A 19,024-nucleotide genomic window follows, 5' to 3' on the forward strand; every position below is an offset into this window, starting at 1 on the left:
CTGACACTGCTTAGAGAAGGGGTAGTTGTAACAGCACCCAGTTCCTATCCCAAAAGTTACCAGCATGGTTTCAGTCTAGAATTACAGTATAAATATTGATTATTGGAATTAATGTAGTATTTGCTGGTGATGGAACTGTTTATGCTTTCCTGTATCATTGAACACTCTGAGCTTGTTAGTGTGGCTCATCTACATGTATTTCTAGTAGAGATTTCTCAAGGAAGTAGGCATCAGAATCACTAATGAAACCTTTCATTGTATATTTAAATTAGGACAATTTGAGAGAAGACTGACTATTTGCCTTCACAAATAGTGTGATTTCAGAATCAGTTTTTGTGTAATTCTTGGCATGTGGCACCTGGTATTGGGATCTAGTGATACAGCTTCACGTAATATGCCATATCATATGGATTCATATTAGTACTATCTTTTCGTTTGAACAGAGTTCAAGAATTGTTAACAATTCATCTGGGAATTCTTCCAATAAAACTGTTTTTAGTTTTGCAAAGTGCAGTACTTGACACTGTTGGCTGAGCAGTTGCATGCTGTTTCTAAACAAATGCATATGTTTGCACGTTTACTGCTTGTTTTGCATGTCTGGTGCAAAGGTGATGTAATATCCTCCAGAAAAGAGAACTGTACATCATTCAGCAGAGTATATATGTGTATGTTTCTTCTTAGTACTGAGGATATTTCAGTGGGGACCTCTGAGCCCCACTGAGGTTGAGCCCTTGTTGTGTTCATCATTGCACAAAGTAAAACTGTAAAAGAAATTCATTGCCTCAAAGTAGACAAAAACTGAAAGAAGGAGATGCTGAGGGAACTGGCGTTGTTTAACCTGGAGAAGAGGAGGCTGAGGGGTGACCTTATTGCTCTCTACAACTACCTGAAAGGAGGTTGTAGCGAGGTGGGTGTTGGTCTCTTCTCCCAAGTAGCTAGTGATAGGACAAGAGAAAATGGGCTCAAGTTGCGCCAGGGGAGGTTTAGATTGGATATTAGGAAAAATTTCTTCGCGGAAAGGGTTGTCAAGCATTGGGACTGGCTGCCCAGAGAGGTGGTGGAGTCACCATCCCTGGAAGTGTTCAAAAAAAGGGTAGACGTGACACTTTGGGACATGGTTTAGTAGGCATGGTGGTGTTGGGTTGATGGTTGGACTGATGATCTTAGAGGTCCTTTCCAATCTTAATGATTCCTAGTTTATACTTTCATTAAAAATAATCCAGCCACCAAGCCAGGAAAGACAAAATTGCTACTCTGCCCTTAATTGGTTTAGCGGTGGACTTGGTAATGTTAGGTTAATGGTTGGACTGGATGATATTAAAGGTCTTTTCCAACCTAAACGATTCTATGATTCTATTTATTGACATTTGTGCCATGTTCACATTCAGGATGGCCTAATTCAACATCTGTTCCTGATTAAAGCGCGAGCGTCTGGTATTTCAAGATAATTATGAGACATGATCTTACTGTTCGCTAGGCCTACCAGACAAATTGGAACCAGGCTGTCTAGGTGGATGGTAACACCTGGTTCAGTGCTGGATGCAATTCTGATCACACCTTTTACATAGGGTGTGATCAGAATAGGGTTTATCTGTTATACCCTGTTTGCAAGCAGACGTACCAGCAACTTCAGTATTGTGTCCTCGGATCAGAAAGAAAAAAGAGAGATGAAGATTTTTCCAACACAGAAGAATAAAATGGGAAAGTTCTTGAAAGCTCTACTCCTGTTAAACTTTATGCCTTGCTTACTCTGAAAATCTGAATTTGCGATCCTTCTTTTGACCTGACAAATAAGTTCATCATGTAGCTAAGGAATGAATTCACCTATAAAACAAGTGCTTGGTGACCAAGATATGGGGAAAGAGTTTGTTCCCTGATTAAGTTTGTCCAGAGAGGTAAGATGGCTCATAGAGAAAATGATTACAGCATGTCAGTTAGGTACTGCAAGAAGCCCCAGCTAATTTTGTCTTTGCTTGTCCTGGAGCAAGGTGTAGAACTCATTATTGTTCATTATGAATTGTAAAGACTAGCTCGCTTCTCATCAACAAATACAATATTCAGTCTTTTCTTTGTGTTGATACTCTGTTTACTTCATAGCTACAGGTTTTAACTAGAGGAGACTATTACTCTGATATTAAGCCTGAAAGGTCCCAGAAGGAAAGGACTATGATTTTCGTTTCTTGTTTTCCTCTGTGACAATGTTCCCTAGAAATGCAAGCCTGTGAATAAGTAATCTAACATACCCATCTCTGTTAGCAGCTCTGTTAGTTGCAGAATTTGATTTCTTTGTGCTGCAATTTATCTATATGCATCTATGCATGTGTGTGTGTATGGATGTACAAAAGCAGACAAATGCTTTTTCTCCTGGCACATGCTCTATGTTCCTTCTTTAGGACCTATAAAACAGTTGTAAGGCAACACAGTCAGAAGTACCGCAATACAATTGCACATATCAGCAATGTATTGCAAATTCAAATTGTAATGCCAAACCATGCTAGTCTGCTAAATGATCACTTGTACAGAATTTGCTGGTCTGATAGGCCAGTTGCATTTATGCACTTCCTTTGAAAAAGCAGTAAGGATGGGGAAAAGCAATTCTTAATCAGTTAATTAAAAAGCATATCCCACCAGACTCCATCAAAACTCTGATAGCTATCCTTCAGAAGCAAAAAGCATAAACATTGTCTCTGTAGCTCTAACTCCACATGTAAACATTTCAATCTTGAAGTTACACCATTTTAATTTCACTTCTGCTCTGTATTTGTTGCAATTGATTTACTCTGACAGACCTGTTATCTGCATAACCATAGGGTTTTTTTCTTGCCAGGTATTATCGGCCGCCAAGAGGCAGAAGAGTTGTTGATGAATAAATCTGAAGGAACATTCCTGGTGCGAGTCAGTGAGAAAATCTGGGGCTATGCATTGTCTTATCGCCAGCAAAGTGGGTTCAAACACTTCCTGGTTGATGCTTCGGGGGATTTCTACAGCTTCTTGGGTGTAGATCCAAACCGACATGCAACACTGACAGATCTTATTGATTTTCACAAGGTAACACTTGCTAGGTAAAGATCAATAGCTGAATGGAATAGATTAATAATTTAAAGAGGAACCATGTAATTTGAAACCACACTGGAAAGTAGAAGTAACCATAGTGGGGAAAAGAATATGCGTGTATATATTCTACAGTAAGCCTAGCTGTAACATTTATAGTTTGTGTCTTTTGTTGCAGTGAATGAGAAGGCTTTTCCCCTTCTTTCAAATGCTTCAGCATGTATTTGTGTCCCCTTCTAAGCAGATTCTTATGCAATGCATGCTCTCCTGGGCTAAAAATGGACTAATAAGGTCTGACAGAGCTAACACTTTTTGAGCCTCTTTGCTGTGCAAAATTGGATTGGAAATACCATAGAAAGGTCTTTCAATGAAATTTCAGCATTTTTTGACCTTTGATGTGAGGGCTGTGATGTGCAAAAGCAAAGGAGTGGGGCCTTGCAGTAAAGAAGGGAACATAGAGGGGGTTCTCTTTTAGGGATGCGCTAAGGGTCATTCTTTATTATCCAAAACAATCTTACAAGAGTAATTTACTACTCATCTTTGACTTTAGACAGGTTTGGATTACTTTGCCTCCAACTTGTGTTTCTTGTTGCCAGGCTGTGGCTAAACAGTAGCGCTGTTTCTGATAGCATAGGTTGTTTTCATCATCTTGCATCTCTCCCCATCTTCATCAGTTTTAATTCTGCTTTTTTCATAGCCACCCTTACAATTTCTCTTCGTCATCTCTTTTCTAGTTCCCTTTCCTTTCTTATCCTTTTCTCACTCTTGTCTCAAACAAATTCTATTAATTTTTTTCCTCCTTTTCTTCACAGCTTTTAATTTTTTTACTATTCTGTCTCAGACACTAAGTAGAGATTATTTTTCTTCTAATTTCCCTTCTCTTTTTAAAGCTTGCTTTTATTTCAGCTAGTTTGCAACATCTCTTCATTCAAACCTGCACACTATTTCTTCCAGCTGTAATCCTTACATTTCATTGTTATTAGCAGTACAGCAGAAGTCAATTATTTTGGATTTTATTGGGAAAAAGAAGTTGAATTTTTCTGAATTTACATTACATGAAGGAACAGAGATTGCAATGGGATATCCTTCATAAAAACATAGATGTTCACTTCCTAAATAGGATTTTTGTCTCAAAGAAAAAAAAAAATCAAGGGCAGAAAATCCCAGACTCATTCAGGCTCACTGAAAATTATTAATTTATTCTGAAAGCTAGATTTTGGTTGGCCTCCTCTCCCTCACCTTCTTTCTCCCATCTTAGCTACTGTCATGTCTGCACACAGAGGTGGCTTTATTTTAACATCAAATAAAAAGTTAAGACAAATGAGGTTTGCCTCAGTGTCCCCTCACAGATCCCTGTGACATTATATTTCCACATGGGAGGATAGTAGGTATCACATTTGACCAAAAAATACCTCTTCCCCTAATTTGATGAAATTCTTTCTCAATGGCCACCTTGGAAGCCAAAATCCCCCACATCCTTCTTCCTCTATCCCAGTTTTTATTGCTGAGCATAACATTATATGGTATGGAATTTTTTTTTGGCCAGTTTGGGTCAACCAACTGGGCTGTGTCCCCTCCCAACTTCTCCTCATTTATCCCCAGCCCACTCACTGCCAGCAGGGTCTGAGTGGGAAAAAGAGAAAGCCTTGATGCTGTGCAAACACTGATCAGCAATAACCAAAACATTAGTGTGTTATCAACACTGGTTTAGCCACAAATTCAAAACACACCACCATACAGACTGCTGTGAAGAAAGTTGACTCCATCGCAGCCAGACCCAGTACAACTAGAAAGAGTCTAACCAGGGCCTTGTCAGGGAAAGAAAAGCACACATACAGCACCTCAAATGCAGATTATCAGGCACTGGATGTAGGAGCTCTGGCTAAAGTAGCATCCCCTGTGTTCCTGGAGAGGGGTGATGGTGACAACCAATTCCAACCATCTCTGCTCTGGCTATGTTCCTATATTTTCGTCACAGCTCATCCGGGGCAATCACTGTACTAGAAACGCATCTATTTACAGACAGCAGGAGGGCACTTGTCAGAAGCAGAATGGCTTTTCGTTCCTGACATTAAAAAAAAAAAAAGTTTTCTTAGGTGTCCCCTGATAACAGTTAATAGCTCCCCCTGTAGTAAGCCTATCAGAGAAACTGGTTCACCTTTAATGTCACCACACAATTCTCTTTTAACTGTCTAGCTTAATAGCTATATTAAAACTGGTCTCTTTGGCCATAACTTCAGGAGGCATCTTATCCTGTGTCTCACATGGTTTTCTTTGAGGCTTTTCTGCCTGCCCTTTCTGGTGAAGTACATTGTCAAGTGTCCCAAAGCCTTCTGGTAACCAGCTATGCAATCTTTATGAAATGGCTGCACTGCAGGCACACTTTCTCTTGCAGGTATTGCTACTGTTTGGAAAAGTTACTGCTTTCTCAGGACTGTTTTTGGCAAGAGTATACTTCCCCATCCCAAAAGTTGCATGGGCTTCTTTTTGAGGGTCCTTTTTACTTTTAGTCAAAATGAGCAGGGCTGGCATAACTGGTGTAGCTACTTTTTTAGTTGCTTATACTTATTAATCTAAAACTACTTCATTTTGATTTAAAAAAAATTAAGAAGAGGTCACTTGAGCAACTCAGCTGAGAGATACAAGGGGGTGGTAACCATTAGCTGGAAAAACAAACTTCTTACAGAAGAGGGTGTGAGTGTGCATTTTCTCTTATTGCTATTTGCATTTAAATACTGTGTAGAAAGCAGCAATAACATATCCAAGATCATTGCTAAATCTTTGTATTTACTTCCTCATAACTTTCTCAAAAGCATTTAATTTGAGGAGTAACTTTCTGAACTTATTCAGAGCCTGACGTAGTGATTGGGAAGGAACCATGACTGGGAACCTGCATGTGTTCTGAGGAAATCGGGCACCAAATTTCCATTGAATTTCAATAAACCAGATAAGTTTTGAAAATGTTAAGCTTTTATATATATATATACACATAACTTGGATCTAAACTTTCAGATGAAGGAGTGCTATTTTAGTCAATATAATTCTGGATTCTGGCTCATTTTGATGCATCTATAAATCTTAAACTTCTACAAAAATAAAAATGAACTATCATTACTCTAGGAATAAGTGCAGAGACCAAGTTCTCTGCTTTTCCAGTAAGTGTTTCTGTATTCATCTTGGTAATCAATTACTGGAATGACAGACTTGGCATGTGGGTATTTAGTTAATGAGGCTAGGTGCTATTTGTAAAGACTGTCTTTACCCTAGCAAGGTTAATATCTTTCACCTCTCTGTAATTAGTCAGAAAGCTGTTACTGTTGTGTGTGAGCACTCAACACTGAGCTCTTGCTCAATATCAGCCTGGGGAAGCTTCTGTCATCCCAATGACTATGGAAGTAGCATAGTAGGACTGGCATGTGTCTGTTAAATTAACCCTTGAGAACATCCTTTATGGGCATCTGTAGCTGTTTTTCTTAAGTAGCATAGCAACTTACAGGTAGTACAAATCACAGCCTTTTTTGTACACCAACTGTTTGATTTCACTATTTGATACTAGTACAAGTTAGTACAGGCATAAGTACGAGATAAATAATCATGAAGAAAAGGAATATTTAATAGGATCCCTTTGCTAGTCTGTACTTATTTTTATCAAGCTTTATTCATAATTGGTTACCAGTTACAGTGGAGTGATGGTCTTTATTACTATCAGTTGCTTTTCTTAGAAGATAGGGAAAGGCTTAGTCATCTGTGAATGATATTTTAATTGCTTTTATCTTTCTAGGAAGAAATCATCACATCCTCAGGTGGGGAGCTACTAGTGGAGCCATGTGGACAGGAGAAGAATCCACCAGACTACAGCCCTTTATTTGAATAACTGATCCAGGACCAACAGAAATGCATTCTGGATAGCTGTAGTAGTAGATAACTACAAAAATAACACTGAAAAGTAGTGAACAAAATTCCAAAGCCACTGGTCTTGTGGCCAAAAAGTGTCCTCATTAGAAGGCCCAAAATATTTTTATTTTGCATCCGAATTGTCATCACTATTCATATTGCTAACATTGTTCAAGGTGAGAAATTACTGGCAAATTACAAATGAGGACCATTCCCAGAAGTTTGTCAAGGGTTTGCGGCCAATTGCACTGAACGCTAAGTTCCTATTTTAATTTTCTTAATGTCTGAGATTGAAAATGCAAAATGCAGCAAGAAGCATGGGTAGGAACTATTCATAGAGTGTTGTATGAAGTACGAATATTGGTGAACAGATTCTTTTTTCCAAGGCAAGGTTTGTCAGTTTCTGTTGACAATCTCATTACTCAGTGGTGCACTTTTGATAACAAGAGAAGCAGTCTTAAAATGTCCTTTTGCAGTTTATGATTGCTTAAATGGTTAGGTGTAGCTGGAAACTTGCCATTGTGCTTTTGAATTCAGGCCTACAAAGTTCACCACAGCAGAGACAGAATAAGTCTGTTCACATTTTATTTACAATTTCATGCAGTCCCTTAGCCTTGGAAAGAATTTTACTCCTGTACAGGAAGTGGTCAGTTTATTCTAAACAAGTTATTCTAATGAAAGCAGTTCGATTTGCAGCAACAATTCCTCTCACTGGCCTTGTCATGTTTTCTGCTTTCTCATGTGCAAGATGTGTGCTGGAGATTTCTAGCTTTACTCTGCTATAGGACAAGATATTTTCCTCAGCTGAGCTATGAGTGAAGGTGGGGGTGGTATATTTATCCATAGAAAAAGTACGACCAATTACGTTATCACCATGCTATTTCATGTTTAAAAAAAGATGGACACAATGTGTTCTTGATCCATTTGTTATACATACTAAATCCCATGAAAATAGACCTGTAGCCTAGACCTATGGAGCAGTTGCTTAGTGTTTGGACTATAAAAAAAAAAAAAAAAAAAATCTCATCACGATAGTTAATTTGACCTGCTGAAATTTGTGTCTTAGCAGTCCTTGCGCTCTGGGCTGTCACATGGTATAGATGTAGTCCTGCATTGTTTCCCTGGTAAGCTGGATACCACTGAGGCAGCCGATTCAGGAAACAGAGTGGAAGAGTGGTAGAACTGTTACTGTTACCTTCCTGTGCCCCTTGCTCTATTCCCATGAATGGCCAGGCAGAAACTGCTGGGCATAGAAGTGTTCTTTTCAGCTCCGAACATTAGTTTTGCAGATTCAAATAACAGGGTTGTGACAGTTTGGTATGCAACCAATTTGTTTCAAGAGCGAAGTGGGACATGAGGGAAGCCGTTGTGTACCTATTGGTTAGTCGCATGGTCATGCCTTTAATAGCCAGTTTCTCGGTACTTTTTTCGTATGTGGTGTGTATTTTGAGATGTAAAGTGGACCAATCTGTATGTGTTACTGTACCTCCATGGTTATTTTTTTCCTGGGAATCTCTGAACACATAGGAAAGGCACACCAAGTGTATTTCTATATGCTGCTACTTTGGGCAGTGTCTGATTTCTTATGTGGTTCTCTTCCAAGTCCCAGTGTAGACTTCCCTCACGAACCCCCGTAAATCCACCTCTCCTCAAATAGTCATTTCTCTTTACTCACTGTTACCTTCTGTACTTTGTCTGACCTAGATGGTAAGCTCGTCTAGGAAAAGAAGCTTGTCTTGTCCAAGCTTATAAAGCACACTATGCATTTAAGGTGCTACAATAATGGTAATAACAGCAACAAGTTTTTCATAATTCTATAGTTAGCCCATATTAAAGTACAGATTTTTGCACACAAACTTCATTGTTGATTAGAAAAATTTTCTTTTGTTAACATTGCTTTTTGTGTGATTTAATCCATCAGTGTGACCCATGAAAAGAAAATTCTAATGAACTTTCCACGGAGACTTAGCTGGACAGTTTCTGTATGAATCACTTGGGACACTGGCTCAGGAGGTTTTAAATAGTTACTGTTAGCACCTCTTAACAAAGCAAATCAGGACACAGCAAATAAGTAATGCTTTTACCTGGGGCAGCTGTTCTTAGTGCACAGTGCTCAGATAAGAGGGCAGCTGGGCTTTTCACAGCAAGTAGGCTTGCAGAGGTAGGACATCCTTTAACTACGTCTGATACCTTGAGAAACAAAGTGACTTGGCAGCTAGATAAACAGTCTAGATACCCAAGTGGTCCTGGAATTTTGTTGAAGTGTTGTCCTCTGCAGGTCACGGGGGGCTGGATTATCAAAATGGAATACAGCTCTGTAATTCTGAACATAGTAACACTTACGTAGGCCTCTAGTAGGATCTATAGTCTCCATTAAATGGGAAGCCTGGTATGTGTGATCCGGGATCAGAATACACCTGGTACAGGTATATACAGACATTGAATCCAGCTACCAGAACGCGGAGCTCAGCACAGAGTAATTCACTGTGCTTCAAATATGGACTCTGAAATAATCACAGAGTACCTTGCTTTTTTCCAGTAGAACATTCACTAAGTGCAATCTACCTCCTCCAAAGAGCCCCAATATCTACCAGCTGCTTCCTCTGAGAAACTAGCTCTGCACTTGCTCCCTCTATGGAGGCATCTCAAGAACCACCTCAGCCTCAGGTTATTCACAGTTGCACACGTTCCATCACAGAACAACTGGACCCCTACTTTAAAGGAGAATGGAAAGGGACCTTTTAAAGTTAAAAAATGTAGGTATGCCGAGATGTACCTTTGAGGCCAGAGAGCAGCAGCTGGCTGTGTAGGACTGAGGGTCTAAAGGTGGTACTGAGTAATTAAGGTGGCATTTAGACACCTAAACATCTTTGCAGACTGGTGTTTTGCCTTTATGAACTGTAAAAGGAAAAAAAAGGGGCATAAAATGCCACCTCCTCTTTGGAAAAGGTGCTAGGCATGCTAGAAAAGAAGACATGCAATTTAATTTCTAAAGTTTTTGGAAGATTACTCAACCCATTGTACACAATTTTGGGAATGTTTATAGATAGAATATTGAAGAACTTGTTCCACAAGGAATTCACATTCAGAGACCGATAATAATACAGCTATTTATTTCTAGTGACACACTTCCCAGCAACTGCTTGCATTTTGTTTAGCTGATAAGAAGGTTTGGAAATATTACCTCTTTAGCTTATGTGTCCTCTTGTGATGTAATTAACATCACAACGGTATCATCATCTTCACTTTGGAGCACATTTCCTACTTTTAATTTTCTAAATTTTTCTGTCTGTGTTCCATCCATTCCTCATTCTAGGTTTTACTTGGCTTTAAAATAAATCCCTTGTAAGTTCCCCTGCAAATGAAATTACTTGGAAAACTGCAATTTCATCTGAGAGTTTTATTATGCTAATAAATGTCAGAATTCTCAAGTAAAGGAATTGCTTTTTTTTTTCCATAGCCCCACAGAAATAATGAAAAATAGCCAGCCAATTCATAGAGTTACCAGGAAAGAAAATCTCAACAATACATAACCAGAAGCAGCAGCAATAAAATACAGTGCAACTTAACTGAAGATAAATTTTGAAGGAAACAAAAGGAGATCATAGCAAGCAGAAATTAAGAAGAACAGAAGCTTTCCTTGGTAGACGTGTGCAGCTGCTGCCAATACACTTAAGTCTGTGGGTGAAGGGCAAGCATGGAGATATTTTCTAAACTAACAAATGCTTCCTATTGCCTTCCAGAAAATAAATGGACAATGAAAAGGTAACCAGTTAGTAGGAAGAGTAGAAATGAAAGCAGTGAAGGGGTAAATATGGAAAATGAAGAACATAAGAACTGGGAAAATGTGCTTATCCCATTGTTTTGAAAGCATTTTGGATTTTTGCTACTCTGGGAGGAAGACTGGGCACTGCTACCTCCCTTTCGCTCTGCAAGTCTCCAAGATTTCAGCTTTGAGCTAAATCTACCTTGGAGCTAGATTTTACACTCTCAGTCTGCAAGAGTTGGGCTGGTCCATGCTGCAGCCTTGAATGCTGCATCTGCTTCACACTGTCTGCCTCTACATTTAGTGCTGTCTGAAGCTGTTCATCACTGCATACAAAATCTTTTTAGTGCTGCAGTTTCATTGTCTGGAATGGCTAGCTTTATTCTATTACACAGTGACCTTCAAGTCTTGCTTTCTGATCTGTTTTTCTAATGGTAGCTATTGTTGAGTCGTAAGAGGTGCATGTTATGGATTTTCATTATAAGATTTCCTCTCAATATTTCTTGTCAATGAGACCACCGGGAATACACTGAGACACCTATTATGGTAATTCTGTTTCATAAGGAATAATGTTACAGCAATAAGGAAAACTTTTAAACTTTTAAATGAATTGAACTTTTCTTTGTATCTGTTTCACAGCAATAAAATATGGCACACAAGGTCCCAAGCTTGTTTGCACATATCTTTCAAAAAGCAGCTCTTGAGGAGTTATTCTTGCTTCTTTCTGGATCCACAGATGCATCAGGTCTTTCTAGTTTTGTTTTCATCTGTTATTGTACGTAGACATCTCCAATTTAATACTGCTCTCTTCTCTAAAAGAGAATAAAAACCAAGCAAAGAAATTGACAGCAATCATGGATGAGATTTTTCAAGGCTACTCAAAGAATGTAGATGCCAGTCTATTACCTCCTATAATTACTGTAATGAAATAATTATGTAGTATGATTATTTGCATATTAGTTTTATAAAAGAATAATCCAGGGCAACTATTAAGTACTAAATCCCTATTGTGCTGAAAAAGTACTGAGCAAAAGAAGATAGCTCCTGCCTCAAGAAAGAGGTATCTAAAAATTTCAGGTTTAAGAGAGATTATATTCAGACTTCCTGCGTAGAAAATATTTCCAATTCAGAGCGAGAATTTCCACTACATTTCAATTACTTTGAATGAAATTAATAAAACTTATTTCTTTGCTGAGGTAAGCCAAGATTAATACACTGACTACAGTAAATCAGTTCAGTTTTGTATGAACTAGGGATCCACTTCTGCTCATTCTTCCCCCAAGTCCCCACAGACCTGAATACAGAGCCTTAATGGAGTTACATCACATTTCACTGCAGTCTAAATTCTTCTCTTTACATAATGCCACAACACAAACCTGGTCTCAGGTGAAATGTGGTAGTTCACAGTGGGAGAAATTTTTCTCTTCCTTTGTATGAATAAATTTGTTTCCATAATTTACAGGTTGGAGTTTATTTTTCAATGATTTTCAAGGACTGACTTTTTCTGGTTTATTATGCCTTTGCTTTAAGACTGCTTTTTCGCTTCCCAAAAGGATAAGGTTGGTGACCTCTGTGAAGTAATAATGTGTCCCTGGCTGGGCTATCAATTGTGGAATGAGGTGTTTGCCCTTGACCAGATGTTTGATTTGTGTTTCCTGAGATGAATCTTCTGGATACATACTGTCTGATGATAATGATGCGTAATTGATTTTTATAGCTAATTTCTTGCCATGCAAGTGTTGTGTGAAACCTTCTCTTCAAATATTTGTTTACTGCTAGTGATTAGTCCTGTAGCTTGTATATGTACATTATGACCCATAGCTAATGCAAATTTTCTACTAGGTTGGAGCCTTCAATGAGTTTGGTTTCTTCTCTCTCGGAATGTCTTCCAGTAGTTTTAAATGAAGGTAACATCATTTTATGGTATCGTTATTAAGCATCAATAAGTGATTTTTCTTATGGAGGAGAAATAACTTCAAAAGAAATCAGACATTTAGTTTGGTCCTAATTGTGTTCATTTGATCTATGTGCAAAGAAAACACTTAGCATGTTAATGTCTCCTTTAAAGTTCAGCTGCCATTTCTCCCCTGTTCTCAATTTTAATGAGAATTGCATGTGGGAGAAGGTCATATGCTCACAAGCAATGGAGAGAAAAGAGACGAGGTAAGACTGCGTTATTTCATACAATTTTACATGTAACAGCAGGCAAAGTCTTGAATTAAGTATTTTCTGAGATGCAGTGGTTTTCCTGCTTATCAGACGATCTAGGCTGAGACCTATCGTCACTGCTTTTCCCTTACACAACAGCAACAGGACGGTATTCATACTGCATGTGAAAAGGGCCCAAATGGAGTTGAATAAGTAACATTACAGTGCCCCAGGAATGGTACAGAAGTAGTGTACATCAAGAACATGGTAAAGACATACTTTGTATATAGGTGTGTAGAGCTAGGAGTGATTGCCAGTTCTTGTTTGGTAGAAGTGAATTCTTTTAATTATATGATTCTCATTAATGGCCAATGCATGTGAAGAAATGGCCAATCTTAATGCACTTCCTGTTCCACAAATCCACAGGATGCAGATTGCCTGAAAGGAAAATCAGAAATACTTGTCTTAGGAGTTAATACGCATTATGGTATGATATTTGGGGCAGAGAATTTAAAATGTATTATGCATCACTATCAGGATACAAGTACGTAGAAGCTAAGCACTGCTTACTACGTAAAGCATAATGAACTTCTCAGTGTAATTTTTATAGCACTTAAAAAGTCAACAAAGAATAAAGGTATCCCCAGTTATACTCCTTTCCTGTAGGAAATGCTGTCAATATTGTAGACAAGAAAATGTCTTCTCATCTAGGAGTTTAAGCTTAATAATGGACTTAAATATTACAGCAAATCATTTTAGAGCTGTACACTGAACACTGCTCTCCAATTAGTAAGATAGCCTATTGCACTTACATTTGTTCTTGGTTCTCAAACTTGTCTTGCTTGCGATAGCCTGATACTAACGAGAAATATGTTTTTAGTAAGTCATTCAAATCCAACTTCATGGAAGATGTATTAAGGTGTATGTTTCATTATCGTTTTTATCATCAACGTTTTCTCTCAGGCAATCCCAGAAAAAATAAAAATTTCTAAGTGCAATGACTAAATGTTCTGGCCTGACTGCTAGACAGTATTTTGTTATCTTTTATGTGCTGTATTCACAGCATGCTGGTTCATTCATTTTGAATTTCAGTATGCTATGTGCTACATTTGAACCTATCTACATTTTTTAATAACAAAACTGTAAAGAGCTGTGCACATCAACAAGCTGTTCTATGGGATGAAAATGTTCACCCAATTCCAATGTTGAGCCCCCAGACCATCCATTGGAGTTCCTGTGGCAATCCTTAGTTGATAAATATGAGAATTATTTTAAGGACTGCCCTTCAGAATCACTTTTCACTTCCCCCAGAAAGAAATTGAGCTATTCCAACATCTTCCATTGACACTTTTTAATGGAGAAACATTCTGTTTTCAAAATGCAAAGCTTCATTAAATTGTTTCAATTTTCTAGAGTAAAAAAGATTTAAAGTATCTAAAGGCATTTTTAATGAATGGCAGAAAATATGGAAAGTATGCACAAATCTAACATAAACAAATCTATTTTTTTATTCAGCCCTAAAAGAAAATGTGCTGTATTAGGGTCCAAAGTCAATACAGATATTCAGTGTTTTTGACATTTCATCAAGTATCTATTCTCTACCTTAATGTTAGTTTTCTTTTAGGGGAGACTGGAAATACCCAGGGAACAGTTTTTCAAAATGCCAAGCCCATTAAATATCTGATTTGACAACTATATAAATTTATGAAGGTTTAAATAAGACCCCAGAAAATGTTTTCTCCAGAAAAAAAATCAAGCTAGCAGGGTGGGTGAGTTCAGAAAAAACAACTGATGTATATGGTTCACAATTTTGAATATTGTGTTACATGCTTGGATCCTTACAGTATAATTTCCATTTATACACCAGTAAAAAGTGTGAGCACTGGAGAATAATTAATTTAAATGGAATAATAAATAACATAATGGAAATTAAGTCTGCTATTCCAGTTTCTCTGAAAAAGGCTAATTCTATCAGCCCTATGGTTATGTAAAAGACTAAGCCTATTTGTGAACTTTTGCAAGAAAAAGGGTCTAATTTTCCACGTTGTCACTGTGACTAATCGCAACAGAAATCTCCTCCTGGATGAGGGTCTCTGATTAAGAAATACAAAGTTCTGACTACACGTTCAAATACCAAATGGAAACATTTGCAATGAATCAGTTGCATGCAAATGTGAAACATCCCACAGAATAGCCATTGTCGTGTAGCAGAAACGAATAGCTTGGCCTCCAGTTGTTCACCTTAAGCTGGACTAGAAATGTTGACTTCATCCAGGGTTTCAGGTCAGTGTGGTATCAGCTCCTCTGTCAAAGATCCCTGGTTATTTGAGGAGATGTGGGGTCAGGAGAGACTGTGAGAAGTTTTGAAACCTTGAAATATTTCCATGATAGGAAAAAAAATACTTCCTCTTCCCCACCCTAGATAAGAGTCAGTTTGCAAAGGAAAAACAGGAGGCTTTGTGAAACTGTTGCAGACATCTTTTTCCTATTGGTGGGTAGACATTTAGACAATTTATTGAAGTCAATGAGAAGTAAGTGAGGAACAAGGATTTCACAGCCGGGTCATTTTTTATTAATTCTGTTCTACAGCACCGCGCACACAGTCATGGAGTGCTAATCCATCTGTTCTCAGAAGTTGTTCAAAATCCAATGGACTAAAAATATTCTGTCTGCCAAGGAGGCAGTCAAGGTGATTTGAAAAGGCTTGGATGCTTTTACTTTGGGCCACGGTCTGCAGATAAATTAAGAGGCATCAGGGCTTTTTTTTTCCCCCCCTCTTCTCCTTCCCCAGACCTATTAATAATAAACCAAATTCACAAGAACCAAGGAGAAACCTGCCTGCTGGCTAATATTCTGTTTGTAATACTGTGCCTGCACCTGCCCACGGTGCTAAAATTCATTTCAAGTTACACTTTGGTAATTGATGATCACTTGCCATATCCCTTTATAAAGCTTTTTTATCAATGTCTTTGGTGGTTCATTTTGTATCAGCAGCGAATCAATGAAATTTTAATGGAACAGAGTGCTCTACTTGAGACTGAATTAATGTCACTTTACCTGTTTCAATATCAAGTAAAGTTTCCAAAGTCCAGAAGGAAAATAGTTTTTCAGATTTTTTTCTTCGATAACTTTGTTTCTGCACAACGATGGCGTCCTTGTGATCAGCTGTAATAACAACTAAATGCACTAATGCACGTAGTTTAACATTAGAAGAGTGCTGTGAGAGACAATGGAAAAATGTGGGGTTTGATGCTGATGGCTGGATCCTTGTAAATGCCACAGAGATGTAGCAGGGCACGCATTAACTTCTAGAATACTAGCTGGGGAGTCAGGGAGGATCTGAAATGGTTTAGCAGTCTCCAAGGTAATGCAGTAATTAATTGTGCACAAGGAAGTACAACACGGTCGTGAATTGAGTTCCCTTTAAAACTGCAGGAGGAGCCTGTATTGTTGTCAGAATAATCCCACAGCATTGCAGGAAGAATATCAACCACTGCACCCACCTCAGAACAGCCGGTGAAGTACAGATGTCTTGCCTGTGAACTTAGCACAGAGGGAGTACCGGGGCTTTCGGTGCATAAATCCTGCCAGTCTGTGCCTATCGCAAATTAAGAAACTTAAGGGTCTTGAAAAGCTCCGACAACTCTTACATTGTCTTGCAGCCATCTGTACAGCAAAGCAACTGAAGTGTTTTATGCCCTTGTAGAAATTATTTCTTTGTGGTCCTCTACGCCATATGAACTAATTATGTGGTATCTCACGTTCTTTTTCACTACTATAGATGACTAAAAAGCATACGACAAAAGAAAATGACTTCCACTCAAGCTTAAATAGACTAGGAGGAAATACAAACCTTTTCCTGACAATTTCGCGTAAGGCTCGTGCTGCAAGTTGCACGCAATTTCACGCATGGCCAACGCTGGGGCTGCGGGCTGGCTGTCCTTGGGCGCCCCGGGCCGAGCCGGCTGGCACTGCCGCCAGCCCATCGCAGAGGCGACCGCAGCGCCGGGCTCGCGCCTCGGCGCGTCCTCAACAGCAGAATCAGGCTGCTGCCTTCGCGTGGGGCAGGCAAGGCAGCTGCTCTTTCTAGAGAGTTCCTTAAACCCAACCTGACAGGAGGGTGTAGCGAGGTGGGTGTTGGTCTCTTCTCCCAAGTAGTTAGCGATGGGACAAGAGGAAATGGGCTCAAGCTGCGCCAGGGGAGGTTTAGGTTGGAAATTAGGAAAAATTTCTTCACGGAAAGGGTAGTCAAGCATTGGGACAGGCTGCCCAGAGAGGTGGTGGAGTCACCATCCCTGGAAGCGTTCAAGAAACGGGTAGACGTGGCACTTCAGGACATGGTTTAGTGGGCATGGGGGTGTTGGGTTGATGGTTGGACTGATGATCTTAGAGATCCTTTCCAATCTTAATGATTCCTAGTTTTTACTTTCATTAAAAATAATCCAGCCACCAAGCCAGGAAAGACAAAATTGCTACTCTGCCCTTAACTGGTTTAGCGGTGGACTTGGTAATGTTAGGTTAATAGATGGACTGGATGATCTTACAGGTCTTCTCCAACCTAGCCCATTCCACGATTGCCGCAGATGGAGTCTCTCGCAGGCTGACAGCCTGCCCCCCGTTTTATCGCAACAGTTCGGTCCCGGCTGTTACAGCTGAGCCCGCGCGACCCCGCTAACGGCCGCACGTGGGCGCCCCCCCCACCGCCCGCGCGACCCCGCTAACGGCCGCACGTGGGCGCTCCCCCCACCGCCCGCGTGACCACGCTAACGGCCGCACGTGGGCGCCCCCCACCGCCCGCGCGACCCCGCTAACGGCCGCGGCTGGGCGGCCCCCCCACCGCCCGCGCGCAGCCGCCCGCTCCCTCAGGTGAAAAGCGCGTGCAGGGAGCAGGGAGCCCGGCCGCCCGCCCTTCCTCCGGCCGGCCGGCCAGCGCCCTTCGGAAAGCGCCGCTTCGTTTCAGCCTCTCCAAAATGAGACCGTCAGGTTTTCTGCTTCAAATCTGGCAACTTTCAGCCATTCTAAAAAAAAGCTCTTTGCAAATGAGAGGAAAAATCATAGAATGCTTTGGGTTGGAAGGGACCTTGAGAGATCATCGAGCCCAACCCCCCTGCAGTGAGCAGGGACTGAACCTGTGAACTTGGCGTTATTAGCACCACGCTCTAACCAACTGAGCTAACCCGGCTGGTCAAAATTGAGATAAGTATCAAGTAAACAACGCTTCCTGTTTTGCATTTGGTAAAATTCACTGAATTTGTCTAAATTCACCTGAACTGACCTGGATTCATCACCTGGATTGGCTTTTGTCACCAATTTTGATAGACTTTCCTCTTTTTCTCCTGCTCCCCGGCCTCGGTCTCTCAGCGTGGCGGCTGGATGGAGGAGCTGTCCCCTCGTACGGCCTTGTCACGGCATGGGTTTCGGCAGCTGAGGTGCTATGGCTCTGCTGGGGTGGCTGGAGCAGCTGGCAGCTACTGCAGCTGCAGAGGAGGATGCGGAATGGAACTGGCATGGCAGTGTTTGCTCATCAGCGCTCCAAAGTGAAGGCTCAAAGGTTGAGGGCTTAATCTTGCAGCTTTACCAGAGGAAACTTTCAATAGGAGTTTTTATTTGCCAAAAACCTCCTATTTACCAAGTCCTAGATGAATCAGGGCCCAAAATGCAGGCCTGATAAAAACTTTTTCCATGGGTTGATTCCTCTCAGGCTGAACATAGCAGCTAATTTACAGATTGACAAGTGGGGTTTAACCGCAGCTGGTAACCAAGCCCCACACAGCCGCTTGCTCACTCCCCCTTGGTGGGAAGGGGGAGAGAATCAGAAGAGTAAAAGTGGGAAAACTCTTGGGTTGAGATAAAGACAGCTTAACAGATAAAGCAAAAGCCACATGCGCAAGCAAAGCAAAACAAGGAATTCATTCGCTACTTCCCATTGGCAGGCAGGTGCTCAGCCATCTCCAGGAAAGCAGGGCTCCATCACGCGTAACTGTTACTTAGGAAGACAAACGCCATCACTCCGAACATCCCCCGCTTCCTCCTTCTTCCCCCAGCTTTCTGTGCTGAGCATGAGGCCATATGGTGTGGGATATCCCTGGGGTCAGCTGGGGTCAGCTGTCCTGGCTGTGTCCCCTCCCAGCTTCTTGTGCCCCCCAGCCTGCTTGCTGCTGGGGT

At 40.4% G+C, this 19,024-nt stretch overlaps 1 protein-coding gene across 1 annotated transcript in view; it reads left to right on the forward strand.

The window, feature by feature from the left end:
• SH2D4B (SH2 domain containing 4B) overlaps window positions 1–6,952 on the forward strand; it is a 67,390-nt gene extending 60,438 nt beyond the window's left edge. The window contains exons 7-8 of the mRNA XM_075718036.1: window positions 2,828–3,048; window positions 6,833–6,952. Coding sequence (XP_075574151.1) covers window positions 2,828–3,048; window positions 6,833–6,925 — 314 coding nt within the window. The 3' untranslated portion in view covers window positions 6,926–6,952. The remainder of the gene's footprint in view (window positions 1–2,827; window positions 3,049–6,832) is intronic.
• The last annotated feature ends 12,072 nt before the right edge of the window (window positions 6,953–19,024 follow it).

The sequence above is a fragment of the Pelecanus crispus genome, chromosome 10, assembly GCF_030463565.1.
Source record: "Pelecanus crispus isolate bPelCri1 chromosome 10, bPelCri1.pri, whole genome shotgun sequence".
Taxonomy (NCBI): Eukaryota; Metazoa; Chordata; class Aves; order Pelecaniformes; family Pelecanidae; genus Pelecanus; species Pelecanus crispus.